This window comes from Culex pipiens, chromosome 1 (assembly GCF_016801865.2).
Source record: "Culex pipiens pallens isolate TS chromosome 1, TS_CPP_V2, whole genome shotgun sequence".
Taxonomy (NCBI): Eukaryota; Metazoa; Arthropoda; class Insecta; order Diptera; family Culicidae; genus Culex; species Culex pipiens.
The window spans coordinates 78,733,181-78,759,577 of NC_068937.1; the positions used below are offsets into that span (position 1 = coordinate 78,733,181).

Below are 26,397 nucleotides of genomic sequence, written 5' to 3' on the forward strand. Positions count from 1 at the left end.
AATTCGGCGGACTCGGTGGGATAAACTTCCAGTCGATGCCACGACGAGTAGCTTCGTTGGTGACCTTCTCGATCACCGTAGGGTCTTGCAACAGATCGTAGAGCTCTCGCAGATTGTTGCTAGTTCAGGCCGTTGTCCAAGTGGACTTCCGAGGGCAGGCCTCGGCGCGCAACGAAACGTCGCAGAGCCGCAAGAAACGCCGCGGTCGTCAGATCCCCTACTAGCTCTAGGTGGACAGCTTTTGTGCTGAAGCACACGAACACGGCGATGTACGCTTTCAGCGCAGCCGCTCGACGATGTGCGGGCTTCAGGTAGACCGGGTCACAATAGTCTACACCGGTGACGTTGAACGGACGAGAGGGAGTTGTACGAGGCTTTGGGAGTTGACCAGGGGGTTGCTTGACAGGGACAGGGTTGCTTCGGAAACATCGCACACAGTTCCGATACGTGTAGGTTGCCAGTTGCTTGCCACTTAGCGGCCAAAACTCCTGGCGAACTTGAGCGAGCGTCATGCGAGGACCAGAGTGGAGGGAAATTGCGTGGTACGCGACGGCTACTTTTCGCGTGAAAGTGTGACTGTTGGGGAGTATCATGGGATGCCGGGTGGAAAACGATTCGCCTGCGAGTCTAAGCCGGCCACCAACGCGGAGTACGCCCTGCTGATCTAGAAACGGGTTCAACAGCTTCAACGACGAATGGGCGGGCACGAGTCGGTGGTTCGCGAGTGCCTTGATCTCCGTGGCGAAAGGTTCCTGCTGCACACTGCGCACCAGCGCCAGTGTAGCCTCCTTCAGCTCGCCAACGGTGAGGTACGACGTTGTGGATGGCTTCTTGCGACGCTGACAATTCCGAGCGAACCTCATGCAGTACGCCGTGATCCTCAGTAGCTTCCAATAGCACGCGTAGCGATCGATGAGCGGGTGAGGTTTCGGGGATTCCGATACCACCAGAATGTTCTTCTTCCTCTCCAACAGTTCTTCGGCCGGATCTTCGGTATCCTCGTGCTTCGCTTTGCTCCAATACTCCTCGAATGTCTCCAACCAGTGCGGACCTTGAAACCACAGACGCAGTCCAACGAGATCCTTCGGCATCACGCCGCGCGAGACGAGGTCCACCGTGTAGTGATGGAGCGTGGCATGTAGAAATGTGAGCACCCCTAGCATAATATCTTGTAGCGAACAGTAGTATTGGTGTGCTGGCATGTGCGAGAACTTGTATGGTAGTGTGAGTGACAGAAAGAAAAATAAATCAGTCTTCTGCTTTGCTTTGGCCATAAAACACGCGTTTTGAATTGGCATCCGAAATCCGCGAGAAAACGACCGAAATATGTCCGTCTGGTCACGACAATGGCGCAAACAGCGCTCCCGACGCGAATTATAGTGAAAATTTGTTTGCAAGGTAGAAATTGTGTGATGAAAATGTTCATTTGCTGTGGTGTTCGACTGCTTAGGAAGCCTTAATGGCGCGTGTGTCCCTCGCAGCAGGGGCCAGTGAAAAAAATAATCTTAATTGTAATCGTGTGAAACCATCGAGCAGTGATTTTGATTGCTATCGGACGAAAATAACAAGGAGTGTATTACCAGAGGAAATGATTTTATGGGTAAGTCAGTAGCGGCGAGATTGGCAAAAGCTAACAAAAAAGAACAGCAAGACGGCTGCGTTGTTTGTTTTGATTATTTTCCCTGTTCAGTTCAGCGGTGTTAGTCATGGTTGAAGTGGGACCGACACTTGTGTAAGCATTCTTATTACAGACGCTCTACTATCAGACCGATGTCAGGCCGATGTTTGACCAAAAAGTTATTTTTTGTAGGATGAATGCTGAAAGTCGCATATGTACAATAAAAGTACGCGGCAAGGCAGCCTCGAATTGCATGCCGCACTTTCAACTAAATACGTGCTGTCAAATCCCATACTTTGTTTCGTTTTTGCCGTTGTTCTTCTATCAATCGTTGGCAATGTTGTTAGTTTTATTTTCGACTGCTCTACACTTGCTGACAATAGCTGGCAACAATGTCTACGGCACATTCTTAAATGCCGTGCGGCGTTTAAATTGTAAGAAACAGACAGTATTTCGTGGATGGCGCCGAACAAGATTATATCCGTGGTTTTAAAAATAGATGCTAAAGTAGTTTCTGTCAAGTTTTCTTTCAAATAATCGTGGAAGTGGACTAATAAGCTTGAGTCCCCTGAGAGGGTAGAGCATGAAAGAAGGATCTGTAAGCTTGAGTCCCCTGAGAGGGTAGAGCGCGGAAGTTGGATCAAAAGCTTGAGTCCCTTGAGAGGGTAGAGCGTGGAAGTTGGATCAAAAAGCTCGAGTCCCCTGAGAAGGTAGAGCATAAATGAAGGACCAGTAAGCTTGAGTCCCCTGAGAGGGTAGAGCGCGGAAGTTGGATCAAATGCTTGAGTCCCTTGAGAGGGTAGAGCGCGGAAGTTGGATCAAAAAGCTCGAGTCCCCTGAGAGGGTAGAGCGCGGAAGTTGGATCAAAAAGCTTGAGTCCCCTGAGAAGGTAGAGCATGAATGAAGGACCAGTAAGCTTGAGTCCCCTGAGAGGTGCAACGACCTCAAATTTAAATCATTAAATTTGTCCATTTTTCGAACCTCACCACAGTTCTGACCATGCGCGCTTACGCAAGCATAAATAATTCAATCCGTCGACTCGCGTTGCGCGACAAATAATTAAGCTTATGTACAGGTGTGGATCATGAGTCATCCTCACCTGAAAAGCCCTTTATTAAATTTCGCCAATTGTTAGGCAATCAAAAAAATGGTTAAGCTTTCAATTATGAATGTGCGATGTTATTACACAGGGGAAATTGAGGGTGTGGCTTAACCAAATTCATTGGCATGTTTGTTCAATGAAGAATTCGACCTTCTCATTATTGACTTACATTTTGAGAATGTTTGAGGAACATAATTTTGATATTCCAATAACATAATTTAAAGTTTCACGACAATGGTTCGAACTCATGACTACCGATTTTGAGGTGTACTCACTACACCATACGGAAAGTCATGAAGAATTGCAGAGGTCTGCATAATTTAATTCATGAGGTTCATCGATGCTTCTCATCGAAACGGACCACTTTTAGTAGAACAAAATTTAGTAGAGTTTTCGGGGACTGACTATAAAAACCCCAAAATTCTTGAGGAGGGGAGTTAGTTCCAGTTAGTTCCAGTCAGTTCCAGCCAGTTCAAGCCCAGTCCAGTTCCAGATCCTGAAGAAGCCCCAGACCAGCCGGACCCGCCAGCAGCCACCAGTAGCAGAGGCCCCAGTCCAGCCGGACTTAGCGGTGGAGGCCGCAGTCCGCCGGGACTTAGCCGCCGTGAAGAGTCCGCCGGGACTTAGCCGCTGTGAAGAGTCCGCCTGGACTTAGCCGCTGTGAAGAGCCGCCGGGACTTAGCCGCCATGAAGAGTCCACCCGGGACTTAGCCGTTTGAGAAGTCAGCCGGGACTTAGCCGCTGTGAACAGTCCGCCGGGACTTAGCCGCTGTGAAGAGTCTGCCGGGACTTAGCCGCCGTGAAGAGTCCACCCGGGACTTAGGAGTTCGGGGTCTGGCATGGCTCGGCGAAGAGGTCTGGAGGACAAGTCTGGCTTCAACATAGAGAATTGGCTCGACGAAGGTCTTAATGAAATTAGCAACGAAAAGTTGAGTGATGTGATCGTGCGCGTAAAAGTTGAGAGGGTTACCGCAAAAATGTAATCTTAAAAAAGTGCAATATACAAATAAGTGAAGTCTACTGATCTGTTTTGACTCTACAAGTAAATATCACAAAAATCCTGAAAGCCTAAACCGCTCGGGCCGTTCAGGTGGTGACTAGCGGAAAGCAACGCTGTGTGTGTTTGGACACGCCATTATGATTGGACAAAACCGAGAGTTGAAAATGTGACTATGTGTGAAAATTAATGAACAAAATGATTTCGCGAAGTAACAAACAGTTAAAATAGTTAAAAAAAACGTTAAATTGAAGAAAATGTTATGTGAGGAGTTCTAAGATGGAAGCAAATATGCAGCAGTACGAGATGGAACCAAAACGGGCTCGACCAATGGCAGAAGCATCGAAAATTTCAAAACCGGCCAACGATGGACAACACTAGGGATTCAACAATGACGAGATCATCTGGATCAACTGGAGACGAAATTCAGCCGCATCGAACACCCAAGAAGACGACCATGGAAATCTGGCAGTTTAGGGTGAGTAAACAAAAGTTATACCGAAATTTGATGTAAATAGTTAAAAACACGCTTAAAAGGGTGTACAGCAACCAAGGAAGTTGTTGTCTTCTTATGCCAAAATTGACAAACTTACGGACCCAATCCTGCACAAATCTGATTGTAAAAACAGGCAAATTTTGTTGTAAATCACTTAGTAGACAGTACTTTAGGGGATGAATAAAACATTATATCGATAGTTCCCGTAGTTTCTAAAATACTAAAATATCTGTAACAAAAATCTTGGTGCAAAAGCTCTTGTTGATGTGCACCGTTAAAGATGGCGAATTTGGAGATGACGGATTTAATCCAGCTTATTCCAGAATTTGACGGGTCATTAGACTCACTGGACCAATTTTTGATGTTAACAGATTATTATGCTGATCAAATTCCTGAAGGCGAAGATCAGAGTAAATTTTTAAATATTGTTTTTATGAAACTAAAATTTAAAGCAGCAGCACGTATTAAACGAATTTATGCAAATACTTCGGAAGAAACCAAGGCAAATTTAATTAGAGAGTTTGGTATCAAAACTACTTTTGGTAGTATAATTGAACAAATTGAAACTCTGAAACAAGGACGGGATGAAACATTCAAATCATATGCAGGTAGAGTTCTTGATATAAAATACGAAATCATAGAAATTGATCAAAGTTACAACGAAAATTCATTTACAGCTTATAGCTTAAAAAGCCACTTTATAGTTGGAATTATAAATAATGAAATCAAAGAAATTGCCACGAATAACCGTCATATGATGTTGGAAAATTTGCTAGAATTTTTAGAAAATGAACGAATTGACAGAGAGTCTTTAAGAACTCTTGAACAAAGGTTACTTGCTAGTACTGAAAATTCAAACTTTAATTTTGACAGAAAATTCAGAAATTTCAGGTACAATAAAAATACAAATTTTTATCAAAGAAATAATTATCAAGCTAACAAATTTTATGAATGTTATAAAACGAATACTGCAAAGAGCACTTTAAAACGAACTTATACAAATAGTCGACGCAATAAAAATCAAATTCCAAATAATTTTAAAATTCAATTTAACGAATACATTCCACCACATGAAACATTAAAAATCAATTTCAATAATGATTCAATATTTTATGCAAATATTGCTACCTTGGCAAGGCCAACAAAATTTCACAAATTTATAATTGACTCCGCATCATGTAAAAATTTTGTAAGATGGGATGTGGTTAGTAATATGCGTTTAACTAACATTGATTTCAACGATAGAATTTCCATTAGAGGGGTTCATGGAATAGCAGAAGATACAGTAGGATCTGTAAATATGATTTTATTGATAGGAAATTCAAAATACGAGGAAAAGTTCTACATTTTGAAGCATTTCGCTGATGATGCAATTCTTGGAGCACATTTTCTAAAGAAATACACCTTATTTATTAGTCAAAGTTTCGACAACATAGTTTTACGAACGCCTGACACAAATAATATGCAATATAATAATCATGAAATGACCAATTTATTTAGAATCAATGACATTGAAAATATAAACAAAGTAAATATGGCAGGTATTGAAGCAAATAGTTATGACAATTTTAATACAAATAATGATGAAAATAATAGAAATAATTATGATAATGACAATGGCTGCAATGGCAGAATCCGACCGTGCATTGAAGAGTATTATGACGATCAAATTGAAATTGATGATGATAACCAAGATTACCCAAAAGAGATGAATTTAGAAAACGATCGGGATTATGATGTGATTGAAAACATGAAGCATGAGAAACTTACAGGCAACCAAAGAATGAGAAAAATTTATGAATTGGTTAAAACAGACCACTTGAAAGGTGATATCAATCAAGAAATTAATAATATTTTGAATGATTTTAATGAAATATTTTATTTAGTGGGTGACGAGTTGACTTATACAAATTTAACCATGCACGATATAGAGACAACAACTGAAATTCCAATCAACAAAAGACAATATAGATTTCCTGAAGCCACTAAGAAACACGTAGAAGAACAAGTGGAAGAAATGCTAAAATTAGGGATAATACGTCCAAGTAAAAGTCCGTGGAATGCACCGGTATTATGCATCCCAAAGAAAGACTTAGACGCCGAAGGCAACAAACGCTACAGAATTGTAGTGGATTTTCGAGACCTAAATACAATTACTAAACCATTTGTTTATCCTATACCGCTTATTAGCGAAATTTTGGACAGTATTGGAGAAGCTCGATATTTCTCAACCATTGACTTGAAATCAGGATTTTATCAAATCCCAATTAACCCAAAGGATGCTGCGAAAACCGCTTTTTCAACATTTTTAGGACATTACGAATTTTTAAGAATGCCAATGGGACTGAAAAATAGTCCATCAACATTTCAAAAATTTACATTCACACTTATTTATGAAATACAACCAGTTAATGCGTTTGTATATTTGGATGATATAATTGTATTCGGTAGAACTATCGAAGAACATAATGAAAATTTATATACAGTTTTGAATGCATTGCATGAACATAATTTAAAAGTTGAACCATCAAAATGTAAAATTTTACACAAAGAAGTCAGATATTTGGGTCATATTATTAATGAAGAAGGTATTCGACCAACTAGTGAAAATATTGATACAACCAAAAACATGAAAAGGCCGCAGACGATTAAAAATGTGAGATCATTTTTGGGAACTGTTAATTTTTATGGAAAATTTATTCCAAACATTGCAGATAAACGTAAGCCACTTAATGTATTATTAAAGAAAAATGTGAAATTTATTTGGACAGAAGAATGTGAAAATGCTTTTGAAGAATTAAAAAACTATTTAATTTCAGAACCAGTTTTAGTTAGACCGAACTATAATGACAAATTTGTTTTGACAACTGATGCTAGCGATTATGCTATCGGAGCAGTTCTTACTAATGAGAAGTCAAATGATCACCCCATCGCTTACGCAAGTCGTGCACTTATCGGGGCTGAAAGAAACTATTTTACTATTGAGAAGGAACTACTTGCTATTGTTTGGGCAGTAGACCACTTCAAACATTTTATTTATAACCAAGATTTTATCGTTTACACAGATCATAGACCATTGGTAGCTCTATGGTATTTGAAGGAAACTTCACCAACTTTGACAAAACTTCGTTTGAAAATCCAAGGCATTGGATGTGAAATTCGTTACAAGCAAGGAAAGGAAAATGTAGTGGCAGATTTTCTCTCACGTTTAAATAATGATGAAATTCATGCAGATGATAAACAGGCACCAAAATTAGTAGCAATTACAACTCGTCAACAAGCGAAACAAAATAGACAGTATGATTCAGATAATCAAAACTCAACAAATACTCCAAACATACAGAATTTATCTAGAAACAAAACAAATTGGAATAATAATATGAATGGACTTCAAAACATTGACATAAATTTAGATAATGACGATGATAGCAACGATAAAACATTTACCTACAAGGATTTCCAAGATACAGATATCGATTTCAACGTTTTAAAATTTTCTAAAAATATTATACCGATTGAACAAGCCGAAGCTACATTTATGATATTAAACAGTGTTACGGTACACAAAGAATTGAGTAAATACATTGACCTTCCACATGGTATTAAGGATTACACCAATGAAAATATATTTGTATTCCCGCAAAAGAAAATTTGGGGTTTAATTTTGAATGGAACATATCGTTCAGCAGTTAAGAATGAAGAATTTTTCGATGGTTTATTTAAAAGCTTCAAAGATTATCCTGATTTTGCTAAAGATGCATCAGTTATACAAATTATTTCTCATAGAATATTTAAAACAGAGTTAGAACTAAACTTATTACGATTTTTTGCAATGAAACTTTCAAAGTCATTTACACTATATGCAACAGAAAATGAACGAATTTATGAAAAGCCAGAAGACAGAGATCAAGTGCTCAAAGATTTTCACGACGCACCGTTGGGTGGTCATGTCGGAGGTAAACGAATGATTAAAAGAATGAGTCCTCTATTTACATGGGAAAATATGCGAAGAGATGTTTTGAATTATGTAAAGCAATGTGATTCTTGTCAAAAGAATAAAATATGGCCAGCAAATAAGATGCCAATGAAAATTACGACAACATCGTATGAACCCTTTGATAAAATTTATATGGATGTGGTTATGTTACCAATTTCTAATAATGGAAACAATTGTGGACTTGTGATACAAGATGATTTAACAAGATTTTTGATTGTAGCTCCCGTGGAAAACCAAGAAAGTGCAACAGTTGCTAGAACTTTTGTTGAAAACTTTGTTTGTAAATTTGGTGCTCCTAAAGATGTTGTAACCGATCGAGGTACAAACTTTGTAAGCAAATTATTGCAACATACATGCAAAATATTACACATTAAAAAGATCGTTACAAGTGCATATCATCCTCAAGCTAATTTAGTAGAGAGATCAAATAGAGAGTTGAAAGTTTATTTACGAAATTTTATTGGCAAAGATCCACAATGTTGGGATGAATTAATACCATATTTTATGTTTGAATACAACACTACAGAAAATTCATCAACTGGATATTCTCCCTATGAACTTTTGTATGGAAGAAAAGCTACTATACCAAGCACAATTTATAAAATCAATGATTCAGATTTAAATTATGACGACTATATTTGTTCAATGAAAGATATATTCAAGGATGCTCATGAAACTGCTAGAAACTACTTAATATTGTCAAAAGAAAAGAGAAAGGAAATTTATGACAAAAAGACAAATGATTGGGTACCAATGTGGGGAGATAGAGTTTTGGTACAAATGGTACAGACAGGAATTGGTCAAAAGTTACAAAATAAGTGGCGAGGCCCTTACGATATCGTTAAATTTAACAGCGATCAAACGACCACTATCAAAAATGGAAACAAATTTGAAGATGTACATAATAATAGACTAAGAAAATATAATGATTAACATAACACTAAATGGTAGTTCACAATGTACCCGTATTAAAATACATTTAAATTTTTTTTTAACAATATACATTTAACATAATTTAAATTTAAAATTAAATGCTCCAATGCAAGAAAAATATTTTGAAATGACAATTACAGTACAATTAAAATAAAGAAAAAATAAGCGATTTATGCAATGAATGACTTAGTATCATAAACGATTAATATCAAAAGACTACAATGAATGAAAATATTTATTTTAAACACGGGATTATTTATGTATATTGAACAAAAAAATAATAATAAAATAAAAACTTATTGAATTGATATGATTGATGAATTAGAAAAAAAACGAGTGGTATCAAGAGAATTTAATGAATCAAGCAAATGTGTTACAAATACTGATTTTTATATAGAAAAATAAACAAAAAAAAAATATATGATTGATTTGATATGATAAATGAATTAATGTTGAGTTAAACAAAATATGAAAGATTATTATCAAAGAAATGGGCAAACAAGATGAATATTATGAATTGGGGATGAAAGATATTTTTTATAAATGATTGAATTGAATGTTTAAACAAGAAACAGATTAGGAAAAATACCAGTACTGAGTTTATACATATTTTTTTCGAAAAACACGTGCGATAATGATCAAATATAAACATAATAATGAAGCAGTGATGAAACACGTTAAAACAATTAAGAAGCTGTTGGGTTGCAATTTTAGGAATATACTTAATTGAGCTAAAATGGGTTAATAGAGTATTAGAAAAAACAATGACGCAATTTTTAACTACAAATAAAAACAAATCAGGACGGACTGAACAATAATGAAATTTCAACGACAAGCAAATGAAGATGGTGTGATTATTAAATGTTTCAAAAACAACATGTATGCAAGTAAGAATGTGTGTGAGAATAATTGGACAAGGGACTGCAGCCCAGAATGAATGTTGAATGTAAACATGTGTTTTATAATTTACTTAACAAAGTATTAAGAATATATTTTCAGACTTTTATACGCTAATACGAAGGATTTACAGGAAACCATTGGAAGACGATCAAGAAGACAACAATTTCAACAAGAACGAATATGAACTACAGCTCAAGGAAAGGTAAAATTTGTGAGTATATCGTGGGGAATCTAAAAAGATCGAAAAGGACGGTAAAAGTTCCGATCTAGGGATACATAAACTGATAAAGCAACGCCAAAGGGATTAAAAAGTAGACAATTGTACTCTATGGGGAGAGTTTTTATGTCGAATAAAGCTTCAAACAGTTGTAATCCATGGGGGGATTCAATATGTTAATAACATTTCAAAACATTTGCACTTTACGGGGATAGTCAAATGATAATTAAAGGGAATGGATAAATAATGCTTCAAGGGAAAATCAAGGGATAAATAATGCTTCAAGGGATTTTAAGGGATAAAATAATGCTTCAAGGGAAAAACACCTTTAAACTGATAAAATTCAGAGGAAAAAAAAATCAGAACATTACACGGAACAAAATCCGGCCGGCGGATTCGGAAAAATATTGCGATGAATCCGCAAACAGTGCTCGTTTCCGAATTCATCGAGAATTCTTTCAATATTGGAAATATTGTTTTCGATATTGAAAAAAAATGTTTCCGGAATCGCAAACATCATGTTTGCGGTCCTTTTGTCTGTGCAGCCTGCCGCAGCCAATGCGTTACGCTGTCAGATTCAGCTGTTTGCGGTGCGCACTTGGGCAGGCAAAACATAAACAAACTAGAAAAAAACTTTCGTGAAGGTGCCACATTTCCGCGGGGACAATATTTTGGCCAAAAATTGATCAAGAATTGGTAAGTTAAATTAGTTCGTATTAATTATTGAAATTTACATTCGCATTCTTTCTTGCAGATCAAAAAGTATCAACTACACCGGCAGAGCAGCGGGCGGACAATTTGTGCTGTTGAAGGCGAGAATTGGCCACCTTTCTGGACAAGTGGACGAGCCAGTCAGCTGAAGAGGATTTTTCGCACGTCACGCCTGAGTAATCCGCTTCAAAGCTGCTCAGCAACGACTAGACAGACTTCCGGCAAGGACTGCACCTGCTTTGGCGGCGATTTTATAATCACAACAACGCGAAGTTGATACGGCATTGGTCGCGCTCCAGTTGTGTACCTTTGTGTTGTGGTGACCCGGAATTTCGGTTGTTCTTTGGCGTGCGATACGTTTCTCCCATCGCCTCTTCTCTTGAGTTTGGCCTGGCGTGTTGGACCATCTGGACACTCTTGCCCGCGTCGTGCGTTTGCTGCAGCTGGCGGTGCTCAAGATCGCCCTCCTCAACGTTTTATACAAGGCGAGCCTAGCGTCGCGCCACGCCTACACTCTTGGGACGCTCGTTGGACAGGTTGCCAATCGGTGTTGTGTACGGGATTCGCGAGATGCCGAGTTTTTCCGTCTGACCTTGTGCCCTCTAAGTGATCCTCCCCGTTTGCGAGGTCCTTCAGATACAACTCTGGGAGCTGCTGGTGGCGGTCTGAGGTGCTCGTCGTGTAAAATTTGCAGTTCGCGTGTTGCACACGATTCGGAGATGCGATCGAGTAAGGCTCAGCACTCGTTGGGTGTTTGCTGTGCAGGCATCTGTAAACTACATTTGGTGGGAAGAATGATTTGGATCTGATCGATTAGTAAGTTCTGTTTTTACCTACCTGCTGAAAGAATGTATGGATGTTACAGCAATTTCCCTCCCGGTTAGGGAATTCTTCTCTGCCCTTCTTTTACAATTTCCACAAAAAATCAGAACAAGAAAACTACTGCTTAAAGTATACATTTTCATTGAAACGTTACAAACGCATTAAGAAAACATTTTAAAGTATTTATAAAGTTTAGTTGAAATAATCTTTTTACAATCACAAATCGTAAAAAAAGACGCACACAAAACTGTAAAAATACAAATCAACTTAAATTTTGCGCAGGCTCATCTCGAGGGTACTTTTGAATTCTTGAATATTCAAATTTAACATTTTCAGTTATTGTGGTAGTTTATATTCTTGCATATGTGTTACTTGTTGTAATTTGTGGGATGTGGTGGTGTGTTATTAGCTTGACATTGTCGCATACTTGGTCATACGGTGGTTATGTCATGTGGTAACTCATGGGTACCGGCATGCATGGGGGGTCTGTGGGGCGGGGGGGGGTGTGGGGGTGCTAATTGTGCGGCTTGGGGGGTGGTACCATTGCGATCACCACTGTCACTTGAGCTCACAGGTGGTACGGGTCATGGGGGGGGGGGTTTTTGGTAGCGTGTGATTCGTTGGGGTTTTGGAGTTTTGGAGTTTTGGGGGTGTGGATTTATGGAGGGTTGGAGTTTTGGAATTTTTTTGTGGTGTGTTTGAGGTTTGGGGTTTTGGAGTTTTGGAGTTTTGGAGTTTTGGAGTTTTGGAGTTTTGGAGTTTTGGAGTTTTGGAGTTTTGGAGTTTTGGAGTTTTGGAGTTTTGGAGTTTTGGAGTTTTGGAGTTTTGGAGTTTTGGAGTTTTGGAGTTTTGGAGTTTTGGAGTTTTGGAGTTTTGGAGTTTTGGAGTTTTGGAGTTTTGGAGTTTTGGAGTTTTGGAGTTTTGGAGTTTTGGAGTTTTGGAGTTTTGGAGTTTTGGAGTTTTGGAGTTTTGGAGTTTTGGAGTTTTGGAGTTTTGGAGTTTTGGAGTTTTGGAGTTTTGGAGTTTTGGAGTTTTGGAGTTTTGGAGTTTTGGAGTTTTGGAGTTTTGGAGTTTTGGAGTTTTGGAGTTTTGGAGTTTTGGAGTTTTGGAGTTTTGGAGTTTTGGAGTTTTGGAGTTTTTGGAGTTTTGGAGTTTTGGAGTTTTGGAGTTTTGGAGTTTTGGAGTTTTGGAGTTTTGGAGTTTTGGAGTTTTGGAGTTTTGGAGTTTTGGAGTTTTGGAGTTTTGGAGTTTTGGAGTTTTGGAGTTTTGGAGTTTTGGAGTTTTGGAGTTTTGGAGTTTTGGAGTTTTGGAGTTTTGGAGTTTTGGAGTTTTGGAGTTTTGGAGTTTTGGAGTTTTGGAGTTTTGGAGTTTTGGAGTTTTGGAGTTTTGGAGTTTTGGAGTTTTGGAGTTTTGGAGTTTTGGAGTTTTGGAGTTTTGGAGTTTTGGAGTTTTGGAGTTTTGGAGTTTTGGAGTTTTGGAGTTTTGGAGTTTTGGAGTTTTGGAGTTTTGGAGTTTTGGAGTTTTGGAGTTTTGGAGTTTTGGAGTTTTGGAGTTTTGGAGTTTTGGAGTTTTGGAGTTTTGGAGTTTTGGAGTTTTGGAGTTTTGGAGTTTTGGAGTTTTGGAGTTTTGGAGTTTTGGAGTTTTGGAGTTTTGGAGTTTTGGAGTTTTGGAGTTTTGGAGTTTTGGAGTTTTGGAGTTTTGGAGTTTTGGAGTTTTGGAGTTTTGGAGTTTTGGAGTTTTGGAGTTTTGGAGTTTTGGAGTTTTGGAGTTTTGGAGTTTTGGAGTTTTGGAGTTTTGGAGTTTTGGAGTTTTGGAGTTTTGGAGTTTTGGAGTTTTGGAGTTTTGGAGTTTTGGAGTTTTGGAGTTTTGGAGTTTTTGGAGTTTTGGAGTTTTGGAGTTTTGGAGTTTTGGAGTTTTGGAGTTTTGGAGTTTTGGAGTTTTGGAGTTTTGGAGTTTTGGAGTTTTGGAGTTTTGGAGTTTTGGAGTTTTGGAGTTTTGGAGTTTTGGAGTTTTGGCGTTTTGGAGTTTTGGAGTTTTGGAGTTTTGGAGTTTTGGAGTTTTGGAGTTTTGGAGTTTTGGAGTTTTGGAGTTTTGGAGTTTTGGAGTTTTGGAGTTTTGGAGTTTTGGAGTTTTGGAGTTTTGGAGTTTTGGAGTTTTGGAGTTTTGGAGTTTTGGAGTTTTGGAGTTTTGGAGTTTTGGAGTTTTGGAGTTTTGGAGTTTTGGAGTTTTGGAGTTTTGGAGTTTTGGAGTTTTGGAGTTTTGGAGTTTTGGAGTTTTGGAGTTTTGGAGTTTTGGAGTTTTGGAGTTTTGGAGTTTTGGAGTTTTGGAGTTTTGGAGTTTTGGAGTTTTGGAGTTTTGGAGTTTTGGAGTTTTGGAGTTTTGGAGTTTTGGAGTTTTGGAGTTTTGGAGTTTTGGAGTTTTGGAGTTTTGGAGTTTTGGAGTTTTGGAGTTTTGGAGTTTGGAGTTTTGGAGTTTTGGAGTTTTGGAGTTTTGGAGTTTTGGAGTTTTGGAGTTTTGGAGTTTTGGAGTTTTGGAGTTTTGGAGTTTTGGAGTTTTGGAGTTTTGGAGTTTTGGAGTTTTGGAGTTTTGGAGTTTTGGAGTTTTGGAGTTTTGGAGTTTTGGAGTTTTGGAGTTTTGGAGTTTTGGAGTTTTGGAGTTTTGGAGTTTTGGAGTTTTGGAGTTTTGGAGTTTTGGCGTTTTGGAGTTTTGGAGTTTTGGAGTTTTGGAGTTTTGGAGTTTTGGAGTTTTGGAGTTTTGGAGTTTTGGAGTTTTGGAGTTTTGGAGTTTTGGAGTTTTGGAGTTTTGGAGTTTTGGAGTTTTGGAGTTTTGGAGTTTTGGAGTTTTGGAGTTTTGGAGTTTTGGAGTTTTGGAGTTTTGGAGTTTTGGAGTTTTGGAGTTTTGGAGTTTTGGAGTTTTGGAGTTTTGGAGTTTTGGAGTTTTGGAGTTTTGGAGTTTTGGAGTTTTGGAGTTTTGGAGTTTTGGAGTTTTGGAGTTTTGGAGTTTTGGAGTTTTGGAGTTTTGGAGTTTTGGAGTTTTGGAGTTTTGGAGTTTTGGAGTTTTGGAGTTTTGGAGTTTTGGAGTTTTGGAGTTTTGGAGTTTTGGAGTTTTGGAGTTTTGGAGTTTTGGAGTTTTGGAGTTTTGGAGTTTTGGAGTTTTGGAGTTTTGGAGTTTGGAGTTTTGGAGTTTTGGAGTTTTGGAGTTTTGGAGTTTTGGAGTTTTGGAGTTTTGGAGTTTTGGAGTTTTGGAGTTTTGGAGTTTTGGAGTTTTGGAGTTTTGGAGTTTTGGAGTTTTGGAGTTTTGGAGTTTTGGAGTTTTGGAGTTTTGGAGTTTTGGAGTTTTGGAGTTTTGGAGTTTTGGAGTTTTGGAGTTTTGGAGTTTTGGAGTTTTGGAGTTTTGGAGTTTTGGAGTTTTGGAGTTTTGGAGTTTTGGAGTTTTGGAGTTTTGGAGTTTTGGAGTTTTGGAGTTTTGGAGTTTTGGAGTTTTGGAGTTTTGGAGTTTTGGAGTTTTGGAGTTTTGGAGTTTTGGAGTTTTGGAGTTTTGGAGTTTTGGAGTTTTGGAGTTTTGGAGTTTTGGAGTTTTGGAGTTTTGGAGTTTTGGAGTTTTGGAGTTTTGGAGTTTTGGAGTTTTGGAGTTTTGGAGTTTTGGAGTTTTGGAGTTTTGGAGTTTTGGAGTTTTGGAGTTTTGGAGTTTTGGAGTTTTGGAGTTTTGGAGTTTTGGAGTTTTGGAGTTTTGGAGTTTTGGAGTTTTGGAGTTTTGGAGTTTTGGAGTTTTGGAGTTTTGGAGTTTTGGAGTTTTGGAGTTTTGGAGTTTTGGAGTTTTGGAGTTTTGGAGTTTTGGAGTTTTGGAGTTTTGGAGTTTTGGAGTTTTGGAGTTTTGGAGTTTTGGAGTTTTGGAGTTTTGGAGTTTTGGAGTTTTGGAGTTTTGGAGTTTTGGAGTTTTGGAGTTTTGGAGTTTTGGAGTTTTGGAGTTTTGGAGTTTTGGAGTTTTGGAGTTTTGGAGTTTTGGAGTTTTGGAGTTTTGGAGTTTTGGAGTTTTGGAGTTTTGGAGTTTTGGAGTTTTGGAGTTTTGGAGTTTTGGAGTTTTGGAGTTTTGGAGTTTTGGAGTTTTGGAGTTTTGGAGTTTTGGAGTTTTGGAGTTTTGGAGTTTTGGAGTTTTGGAGTTTTGGAGTTTTGGAGTTTTGGAGTTTTGGAGTTTTGGAGTTTTGGAGTTTTGGAGTTTTGGAGTTTTGGAGTTTTGGAGTTTTGGAGTTTTGGAGTTTTGGAGTTTTGGAGTTTTGGAGTTTTGGAGTTTTGGAGTTTTGGAGTTTTGGAGTTTTGGAGTTTTGGAGTTTTGGAGTTTTGGAGTTTTGGAGTTTTGGAGTTTTGGAGTTTTGGAGTTTTGGAGTTTTGGAGTTTTTGGAGTTTTGGAGTTTTGGAGTTTTGGAGTTTTGGAGTTTTGGAGTTTTGGAGTTTTGGAGTTTTGGAGTTTTGGAGTTTTGGAGTTTTGGAGTTTTGGAGTTTTGGAGTTTTGGAGTTTTGGAGTTTTGGAGTTTTGGAGTTTTGGAGTTTTGGAGTTTTGGAGTTTTGGAGTTTTGGAGTTTTGGAGTTTTGGAGTTTTGGAGTTTTGGAGTTTTGGAGTTTTGGAGTTTTGGAGTTTTGGAGTTTTGGAGTTTTGGAGTTTTGGAGTTTTGGAGTTTTGGAGTTTTGGAGTTTTGGAGTTTTGGAGTTTTGGATTTTTGGATTTTTGGAGTTTTGGATTTTTGGATTTTTGGATTTTGGATTTTTGGATTTTTGGATTTTTGGATTTTTGGATTTTTGGATTTTTGGATTTTTGGATTTTTGGATTTTTGGATTTTTGGATTTTTGGATTTTTGGATTTTTGGATTTTTGGATTTTTGGATTTTTGGATTTTTGGATTTTTGGATTTTTGGATTTTTGGATTTTTGGATTTTTGGATTTTTGGATTTTTGGATTTTTGGATTTTTGGATTTTTGGATTTTTGGATTTTTGGATTTTTGGATTTTTGGATTTTTGGATTTTTGGATTTTTGGATTTTTGGATTTTTGGATTTTTGGATTTTTGGATTTTTGGATTTTTGGATTTTTGGATTTTTGGATTTTTGGATTTTTGGATTTTTGGATTTTTGGATTTTTGGATTTTTGGATTTTTGGATTTTTGGATTTTTGGATTTTTGGATTTTTGGATTTTTGGATTTTTGGATTTTTGGATTTTTGGATTTTTGGATTTTTGGATTTTTGGATTTTTGGATTTTTGGATTTTTGGATTTTTGGATTTTTGGATTTTTGGATTTTTGGATTTTGGATTTTTGGATTTTTGGATTTTTGGATTTTTGGATTTTTGGATTTTTGGATTTTTGGATTTTTGGATTTTTGGATTTTTGGATTTTTGGATTTTTGGATTTTTGGATTTTTGGATTTTTGGATTTTTGGATTTTTGGATTTTTGGATTTTTGGATTTTGGATTTTTGGATTTTTGGATTTTTGGATTTTTGGATTTTTGGATTTTTGGATTTTTGGATTTTGGATTTTTGGATTTTTGGATTTTTGGATTTTTGGATTTTTGGATTTTTGGATTTTTGGATTTTGGATTTTTGGATTTTTGGATTTTTGGATTTTTGGATTTTTGGATTTTTGGATTTTTGGATTTTTGGATTTTTGGATTTTTGGATTTTTGGATTTTTGGATTTTTGGATTTTTGGATTTTTGGATTTTGGATTTTTGGATTTTTGGATTTTTGGATTTTTGGATTTTTGGATTTTTGGATTTTTGGATTTTTGGATTTTGGATTTTTGGATTTTTGGATTTTTGGATTTTTGGATTTTTGGATTTTTGGATTTTTGGATTTTTGGATTTTTGGATTTTTGGATTTTTGGATTTTTGGATTTTTGGATTTTTGGATTTTTGGATTTTTGGATTTTTGGATTTTTGGATTTTTGGATTTTTGGATTTTTGGATTTTTGGATTTTTGGATTTTTGGATTTTTGGATTTTTGGATTTTTGGATTTTGGATTTTTGGATTTTTGGATTTTTGGATTTTTGGATTTTTGGATTTTTGGATTTTTGGATTTTTGGATTTTTGGATTTTTGGATTTTTGGATTTTTGGATTTTTGGATTTTTGGATTTTTGGATTTTGGATTTTTGGATTTTTGGATTTTTGGATTTTTGGATTTTTGGATTTTTGGATTTTTGGATTTTGGATTTTTGGATTTTTGGATTTTTGGATTTTTGGATTTTTGGATTTTTGGATTTTTGGATTTTTGGATTTTTGGATTTTTGGATTTTTGGATTTTTGGATTTTTGGATTTTTGGATTTTTGGATTTTTGGATTTTTGGATTTTTGGATTTTGGATTTTTGGATTTTTGGATTTTTGGATTTTTGGATTTTTGGATTTTTGGATTTTTGGATTTTTGGATTTTTGGATTTTTGGATTTTTGGATTTTTGGATTTTGGATTTTTGGATTTTTGGATTTTTGGATTTTTGGATTTTTGGATTTTTGGATTTTTGGATTTTTGGATTTTTGGATTTTTGGATTTTGGATTTTTGGATTTTTGGATTTTTGGATTTTTGGATTTTTGGATTTTTGGATTTTTGGATTTTTGGATTTTTGGATTTTTGGATTTTTGGATTTTTGGATTTTTGGATTTTTGGATTTTTGGATTTTGGGTTTTAGATTTTTGGTTTTGGTTTTTGGATTTTGGGATTTTTATTTTGGATTTTAGATTTTGGATTTTGGATTTTGGATTTTGGATTTTGGATTTTGGATTTTGGATTTTGGATTTTGGATTTTGGATTTTGGATTTTGGATTTTGGATTTTGGATTTTGGATTTTGGATTTTGGATTTTGGATTTTGGATTTTGGATTTTGGATTTTGGATTTTGGATTTTGGATTTTTGGAATTTTGGATTTTTGGATTTTTGGATTTTTGGATTTTTGGATTTTTGGATTTTTGGATTTTTGGATTTTTGGATTTTTGGATTTTTGGATTTTGGATTTTTGGATTTTTGGATTTTTGGATTTTTGGATTTTGGATTTTTGGATTTTTGGATTTTTGGATTTTTGGATTTTTGGATTTTGGATTTTTGGATTTTTGGATTTTTGGATTTTTGGATTTTTGGATTTTTGGATTTTTGGATTTTTGGATTTTTGGATTTTTGGATTTTTGGATTTTTGGATTTTTGGATTTTTGGATTTTTGGATTTTTGGATTTTTGGATTTTTGGATTTTTGGATTTTTGGATTTTTGGATTTTTGGATTTTTGGATTTTTGGATTTTTGGATTTTTGGATTTTTGGATTTTTGGATTTTTGGATTTTTGGATTTTTGGATTTTTGGATTTTGGATTTTTGGATTTTTGGATTTTTGGATTTTTGGATTTTTGGATTTTTGGATTTTTGGAGTTTTGGAGTTTTGGAGTTTTGGAGTTTTGGAGTTTTGGAGTTTTGGAGTTTTGGAGTTTTGGAGTTTTGGAGTTTTGGAGTTTTGGAGTTTTGGAGTTTTGGAGTTTTGGAGTTTTGGAGTTTTGGAGTTTTGGAGTTTTGGAGTTTTGGAGTTTTGGAGTTTTGGAGTTTTGGAGTTTTGGAGTTTTGGAGTTTTGGAGTTTTGGAGTTTTGGAGTTTTGGAGTTTTGGAGTTTTGGAGTTTTGGAGTTTTGGAGTTTTGGAGTTTTGGAGTTTTGGAGTTTTGGAGTTTTGGAGTTTTGGAGTTTTGGAGTTTTGGAGTTTTGGAGTTTTGGAGTTTTGGAGTTTTGGAGTTTTGGAGTTTTGGAGTTTTGGAGTTTTGGAGTTTTGGAGTTTTGGAGTTTTGGAGTTTTGGAGTTTTGGAGTTTTGGAGTTTTGGAGTTTTGGAGTTTTGGAGTTTTGGAGTTTTGGAGTTTTGGAGTTTTGGAGTTTTGGAGTTTTGGAGTTTTGGAGTTTTGGAGTTTTGGAGTTTTGGAGTTTTGGAGTTTTGGAGTTTTGGAGTTTTGGAGTTTTGGAGTTTTGGAGTTTTTGGAGTTTTGGAGTTTTGGAGTTTTGGAGTTTTGGAGTTTTGGAGTTTTGGAGTTTTGGAGTTTTGGAGTTTTGGAGTTTTGGAGTTTTGGAGTTTTTGGAGTTTTGGAGTTTTGGAGTTTTGGAGTTTTGGAGTTTTGGAGTTTTGGAGTTTTGGAGTTTTGGAGTTTTGGAGTTTTGGAGTTTTGGAGTTTTGGAGTTTTGGAGTTTTGGAGTTTTGGAGTTTTGGAGTTTTGGAGTTTTGGAGTTTTGGAGTTTTGGAGTTTTGGAGTTTTGGAGTTTTGGAGTTTTGGAGTTTTGGAGTTTTGGAGTTTTGGAGTTTTGGAGTTTTGGAGTTTTGGAGTTTTGGATTTTGGAGTTTTGGAGTTTTGGAGTTTTGGAGTTTTGGAGTTTTGGAGTTTTGGAGTTTTGGAGTTTTGGAGTTTTGGAGTTTTGGAGTTTTGGAGTTTTGGAGTTTTGGAGTTTTGGAGTTTTGGAGTTTTGGAGTTTTGGAGTTTTGGAGTTTTGGAGTTTTGGAGTTTTGGAGTTTTGGAGTTTTGGATTTTGGATTTTTGGAGTTTTGGAGTTTTGGAGTTTTGGAGTTTTGGATTTTGGATTTTTGGATTTTGGATTTTTGGAGTTTTGGAGTTTTGGAGTTTTGGAGTTTTGGAGTTTTGGAGTTTTGGAGTTTTGGAGTTTTGGAGTTTTGGAGTTTTGGAGTTTTGGAGTTTTGGAGTTTTGGAGTTTTTGGAGTTTTGGAGTTTTGGAGTTTTGGAGTTTTGGAGTTTTGGAGTTTTGGAGTTTTGGAGTTTTGGAGTTTTGGAGTTTTGGAGTTTTGGAGTTTTGGAGTTTTGGAGTTTTGGAGTTTTGGAGTTTTGGAGTTTTGGAGTTTTGGAGTTTTGGAGTTTTGGAGTTTTGGAGTTTTGGAGTTTTGGAGTTTTGGAGTTTTGGAGTTTTGGAGTTTTGGAGTTTTGGAGTTTTGGAGTTTTGGAGTTTTGGAGTTTTGGAGTTTTGGAGTTTTGGAGTTTTGGAGTTTTGGAGTTTTGGATTTTGGATTTTTGGATTTTTGGATTTTTGGATTTTTGGATTTTTGGATTTTTGGATTTTTGGATTTTTGGATTTTTGGATTTTTGGATTTTTGGATTTTTGGATTTTTGGATTTTTGGATTTTTGGATTTTTGGATTTTTGGATTTTTGGATTTTTGGATTTTTGGATTTTTGGATTTTGGATTTTTGGATTTTTGGATTTTTGGATTTTTGGATTTTTGGATTTTTGGATTTTTGGATTTTTGGATTTTTGGATTTTTGGATTTTTGGATTTTTGGATTTTTGGATTTTTGGATTTTTGGATTTTTGGATTTTTGGATTTTTGGATTTTGGATTTTTGGATTTTTGGATTTTTGGATTTTTGGATTTTTGGATTTTTGGATTTTTGGATTTTTGGATTTTTGGATTTTTGGATTTTTGGATTTTTGGATTTTTGGATTTTGGATTTTTGGATTTTTGGATTTTTGGATTTTTGGATTTTTGGATTTTTGGATTTTGGATTTTTGGATTTTTGGATTTTTGGATTTTTGGATTTTTGGATTTTTGGATTTTTGGATTTTGGATTTTTGGATTTTGGATTTTTGGATTTTTGGATTTTTGGATTTTTGGATTTTTGGATTTTTGGATTTTTGGATTTTTGGATTTTTGGATTTTTGGATTTTTGGATTTTTGGATTTTTGGATTTTTGGATTTTTGGATTTTTGGATTTTTGGATTTTGGATTTTTGGATTTTTGGATTTTTGGATTTTTGGATTTTTGGATTTTTGGATTTTTGGATTTTGGATTTTTGGATTTTTGGATTTTTGGATTTTTGGATTTTTGGATTTTTGGATTTTTGGATTTTTGGATTTTTGGATTTTTGGATTTTTGGATTTTTGGATTTTTGGATTTTTGGATTTTTGGATTTTTGGATTTTTGGATTTTTGGATTTTTGGATTTTTGGATTTTTGGATTTTGGATTTTTGGATTTTTGGATTTTTGGATTTTTGGATTTTTGGATTTTTGGATTTTTGGATTTTTGGATTTTGGATTTTTGGATTTTTGGATTTTTGGATTTTGGATTTTGGATTTTTGGATTTTTGGATTTTTGGATTTTTGGATTTTTGGATTTTTGGATTTTTGGATTTTTGGATTTTTGGATTTTGGATTTTTGGATTTTGGATTTTTGGATTTTGGATTTTGGATTTTTGGATTTTTGGATTTTTGGATTTTTGGATTTTGGATTTTGGATTTTTGGATTTTGGATTTTTGGATTTTTGGATTTTTGGATTTTTGGATTTTTGGATTTTTGGATTTTTGGATTTTTGGATTTTTGGATTTTTGGATTTTTGGATTTTTGGATTTTTGGATTTTTGGATTTTTGGATTTTTGGATTTTTGGATTTTTGGATTTTTGGATTTTTGGATTTTTGGATTTTTGGATTTTTGGATTTTTGGATTTTTGGATTTTTGGATTTTTGGATTTTTGGATTTTTGGATTTTTGGATTTTTGGATTTTTGGATTTTTGGATTTTGGATTTTTGGATTTTTGGATTTTGATTTTGGATTTTTGGATTTTTGGATTTTTGGATTTTTGGATTTTTGGATTTTGATTTTGGATTTTTGGATTTTGATTTTGGATTTTTGGATTTTTGGATTTTTGGATTTTGATTTTGGATTTTTGGATTTTTGGATTTTGATTTTGGATTTTTGGATTTGATTTTGGGTTTTTGGATTTTGGGTTTTGGGATTTTGGGTTTTGGATTTTGGGTTTTGGATTTTGGGTTTTGGATTTTGGGTTTTGGATTTTGGATTTTGAGTTTTGGATTTTGGGTTTTGGATTTTGGATTTTGGGTTTTGGATTTTAGATTTTTGGTTTTGGATTTTGGATTTTGGGTTTTGGATTTTGGATTTTGGTTTTTGGATTTTGGATTTTGGATTTTTGGATTTTTGGATTTTTGGATTTTTGGATTTTTGGATTTTGGATTTTTGGATTTTTGGATTTTTGGATTTTTGGATTTTGGATTTTTGGATTTTTTGGATTTTTGGATTTTGGGTTTTGGATTTTGGATTTTGAGTTTTGGATTTTGGGTTTTGGATTTTGGATTTTGGGTTTTAGATTTTTGGTTTTGGGTTTTGGATTTTGGGTTTTGGATTTTGGATTTTGGATTTTGGATTTTGGGTTTTAGATTTTTGGTTTTGGATTTTGGATTTTGGATTTTGGATTTTGGATTTTGGATTTTGGATTTTGGATTTTGGATTTTGGATTTTGGATTTTGGATTTTGGATTTTGGATTTTGGATTTTGGATTTTGGATTTTGGATTTTGGATTTTGGATTTTGGATTTTGGATTTTGGATTTTGGATTTTGGATTTTGGATTTTGGATTTTGGATTTTGGATTTTGGATTTTGGATTTTGGATTTTTGCTATTGGATATTGGATTTTTGGATTTTTGGATTTTTGGATTTTTGGATTTTTGGATTTTTGGATTTTGATTTTGGATTTTTGGATTTTTGGATTTTTGGATTTTGGATTTTTGGATTTTTGGATTTTGGATTTTTGGATTTTTGGATTTTTGGATTTTTGGATTTTTGGATTTTTGGATTTTTGGATTTTTGGATTTTTGGATTTTGGATTTTGGATTTTGGATTTTGGATTTTGGATTTTGGATTTTGGATTTTGGATTTTTGGATTTTTGGATTTTTGGATTTTTGGATTTTTGGATTTTTGGATTTTTGGATTTTTGGATTTTTGGATTTTTGGATTTTTGGATTTTTGGATTTTTGGATTTTTGGATTTTTGGATTTTTGGATTTTTGGATTTTTGGATTTTTGGATTTTTGGATTTTTGGATTTTTGGATTTTTGGATTTTTGGATTTTTTGGATTTTTGGCTTTTTGGATTTTTGGATTTTTGGATTTTTGGATTTTTGGATTTTTGGATTTTTGGATTTTTGGATTTTTGGATTTTTGGATTTTTGGATTTTTGGATTTTTGGATTATTTGGATTTTTGGATTTTTGGATTTTTTGGATTATTTGGCATTTTTGGATTTTTGGATTTTTGGATTATTTGGATTTTATTGGCATTTTTGGATTTTTGCATTTTGGCTTATTTTTGGATTTATTGTCTATTGAAATTGCATTTTGAATTTTTGAATATTATTAAATTTCAATATTGCATATTTCTAATATTAATTCATAAATTCTTATAATTCATAAATTCAATTTAATATTCTAAATATTCATATATGCATATTTCATAATTTGCATAAATGCATTTATTCAATTTCAAATATTTTGAATAATTCAAATATTTTCATAAATTCTTAAATTCAAAAATTCAAAAATTCTAAAATTCAAAAATTCAAAAATTCAAAAATTCAAAAATTCAAAAATTCAAAAATTCAAAAATTCAAAAATTCAAAAATTCAAAAATTCAAAAATTCAAAAATTCAAAAATTCAAAAATTCAAAAATTCAAAAATTCAAAAATTCAAAAATTCAAAAATTCAAAAATTCAAAAATTCAAAAATTCAAAAATTCAAAAATTCAAAAATTCAAAAATTCAAAAATTCAAAAATTCAAAAATTCAAAAATTTAAAAATTCAAAAATTCAAAAATTCAAAAATTCAAAAATTCAAAAATTCAAAAATTCAAAAATTCAAAAATTCTAAAATTCTAAAATTCAAAAATTCAAAAATTCAAAAATTCTAAAATTCTAAAATTCTAAAATTCTAAAATTCTAAAATTCTAAAATTCTAAAATTCTAAAATTCTAAAATTCTAAAATTCTAAAATTCTAAAATTCTAAAATTCTAAAATTCTAAAATTCTAAAATTCTAAAATTCTAAAATTCTAAAATTCTAAAATTCTAAAATTCTAAAATTCTAAAATTCTAAAATTCTAAAATTCTAAAATTCTAAAATTCTAAAATTCAAAAAATTCTAAAATTCTAAAATTCTAAAATTCTAAAATTCTAAAATTCTAAAATTCTAAAATTCTAAAATTCTAAAATTCTAAAATTCTAAAATTCTAAAATTCTAAAATTCTAAAATTCTAAAATTCTAAAATTCTAAAATTCTAAAATTCTAAAATTCTAAAATTCTAAAATTCTAAAATTCTAAAATTCTAAAATTCTAAAATTCTAAAATTCTAAAATTCTAAAATTCTAAAATTCTAAAATTCTAAAATTCTAAAATTCTAAAATTCTAAAATTCTAAAATTCTAAAATTCTAAAATTCTAAAATTCTAAAATTCTAAAATTCTAAAATTCTAAAATTCTAAAATTCTAAAATTCTAAAATTCTAAAATTCTAAAATTCTAAAATTCTAAAATTCTAAAATTCTAAAATTCTAAAATTCTAAAATTCTAAAATTCTAAAATTCTAAAATTCTAAAATTCTAAAATTCTAAAATTCTAAAATTCTAAAATTCCAAAATTCTAAAATTCTAAAATTCTAAAATTCTAAAATTCTAAAATTCTAAAATTCTAAAATTCTAAAATTCTAAAATTCTAAAATTCTAAAATTCTAAAATTCTAAAATTCTAAAATTCTAAAATTCTAAAATTCTATTTGAATTTTTGAATTTTTGAATTTTTGAATTTTTGAATTTTAGAATTTTAGAATTTTAGAATTTTTGAATTTTTGAATTTTAGAATTTTAGAATTTTAGAATTTTAGAATTTTAGAATTTTTGAATTTTTGAATTTTTGAATTTTTGAATTTTAGAATTTTAGAATTTTTGAATTTTAGAATTTTAGAATTTTAGAATTTTAGAATTTTAGAATTTTAGAATTTTAGAATTTTAGAATTTTAGAATTTTAGAATTTTAGAATTTTAGAATTTTAGAATTTTAGAATTTTAGAATTTTAGAATTTTAGAATTTTAGAATTTTAGAATTTTAGAATTTTAGAATTTTAGAATTTTAGAATTTTAGAATTTTAGAATTTTAGAATTTTAGAATTTTAGAATTTTAGAATTTTAGAATTTTAGAATTTTAGAATTTTAGAATTTTAGAATTTTAGAATTTTAGAATTTTAGAATTTTAGAATTTTAGAATTTTAGAATTTTAGAATTTTTGAATTTTTGAATTTTTGAATTTTTGAATTTTTGAATTTTTGAATTTTTGAATTTTTGAATTTTTGAATTTTTGAATTTTTGAATTTTTGAATTTTAGAATTTTTGAATTTTTGAATTTTTGAATTTTTGAATATTTGAATATTTGAATTTTTGAATTTTTGAATTTTTGAATTTTTGAATATTTGAATTTTTGAATTTTTGAATTTTTGAATTTTTGAATTTTTGAATTTTTGAATTTTTGAATGTTTGAATTTTTGAATTTTTGAATTTTTGAATTTTTGAATTTTTGAATTTTTGAATTTTTGAATTTTTGAATTTTTGAATTTTTGAATTTTTGAATTTTTGAATTTTTGAATTTTTGAATTTTTGAATTTTTGAATTTTTGAATTTTTGAATTTTTGAATTTTTGAATTTTTGAATTTTTGAATTTTTGAATTTTTGAATTTTTGAATTTTTGAATTTTTGAATTTTTGAATTTTTGAATTTTTGAATTTTTGAATTTTTGAATTTTTGAATTTTTGAATTTTTGAATTTTTGAA

General features: G+C 33.1%; 1 protein-coding gene and 1 long non-coding RNA gene across 2 annotated transcripts in view; one reads left to right on the top strand and one right to left on the bottom strand.

The window, feature by feature from the left end:
• Positions 1–119: 119 nt before the first annotated feature.
• Positions 120–1,163, bottom strand: LOC120429878 (uncharacterized). Its single transcript, XM_039594958.1, has one exon. It carries the CDS (start codon positions 1,161–1,163, stop codon positions 120–122), a length of 1,044 nt encoding a protein of 347 aa, XP_039450892.1.
• A 2,898-nt stretch (positions 1,164–4,061) lies between these two features.
• LOC128092868 (uncharacterized) overlaps positions 4,062–26,397 on the top strand; it is a 29,573-nt gene continuing 7,237 nt past the window's right edge. The window contains exons 1-3 of the long non-coding RNA XR_008212059.1: positions 4,062–4,195; positions 10,174–10,956; positions 11,015–11,787. This is a non-coding gene — a long non-coding RNA (uncharacterized LOC128092868). The remainder of the gene's footprint in view (positions 4,196–10,173; positions 10,957–11,014; positions 11,788–26,397) is intronic.

Bases quoted from the DNA above. Each gene is read 5' to 3' on its own strand.
- LOC120429878 (XM_039594958.1), bottom strand. From the start codon at position 1,163: ATGCTAGGGGTGCTCACATTTCTACATGCCACGCTCCATCACTACACG.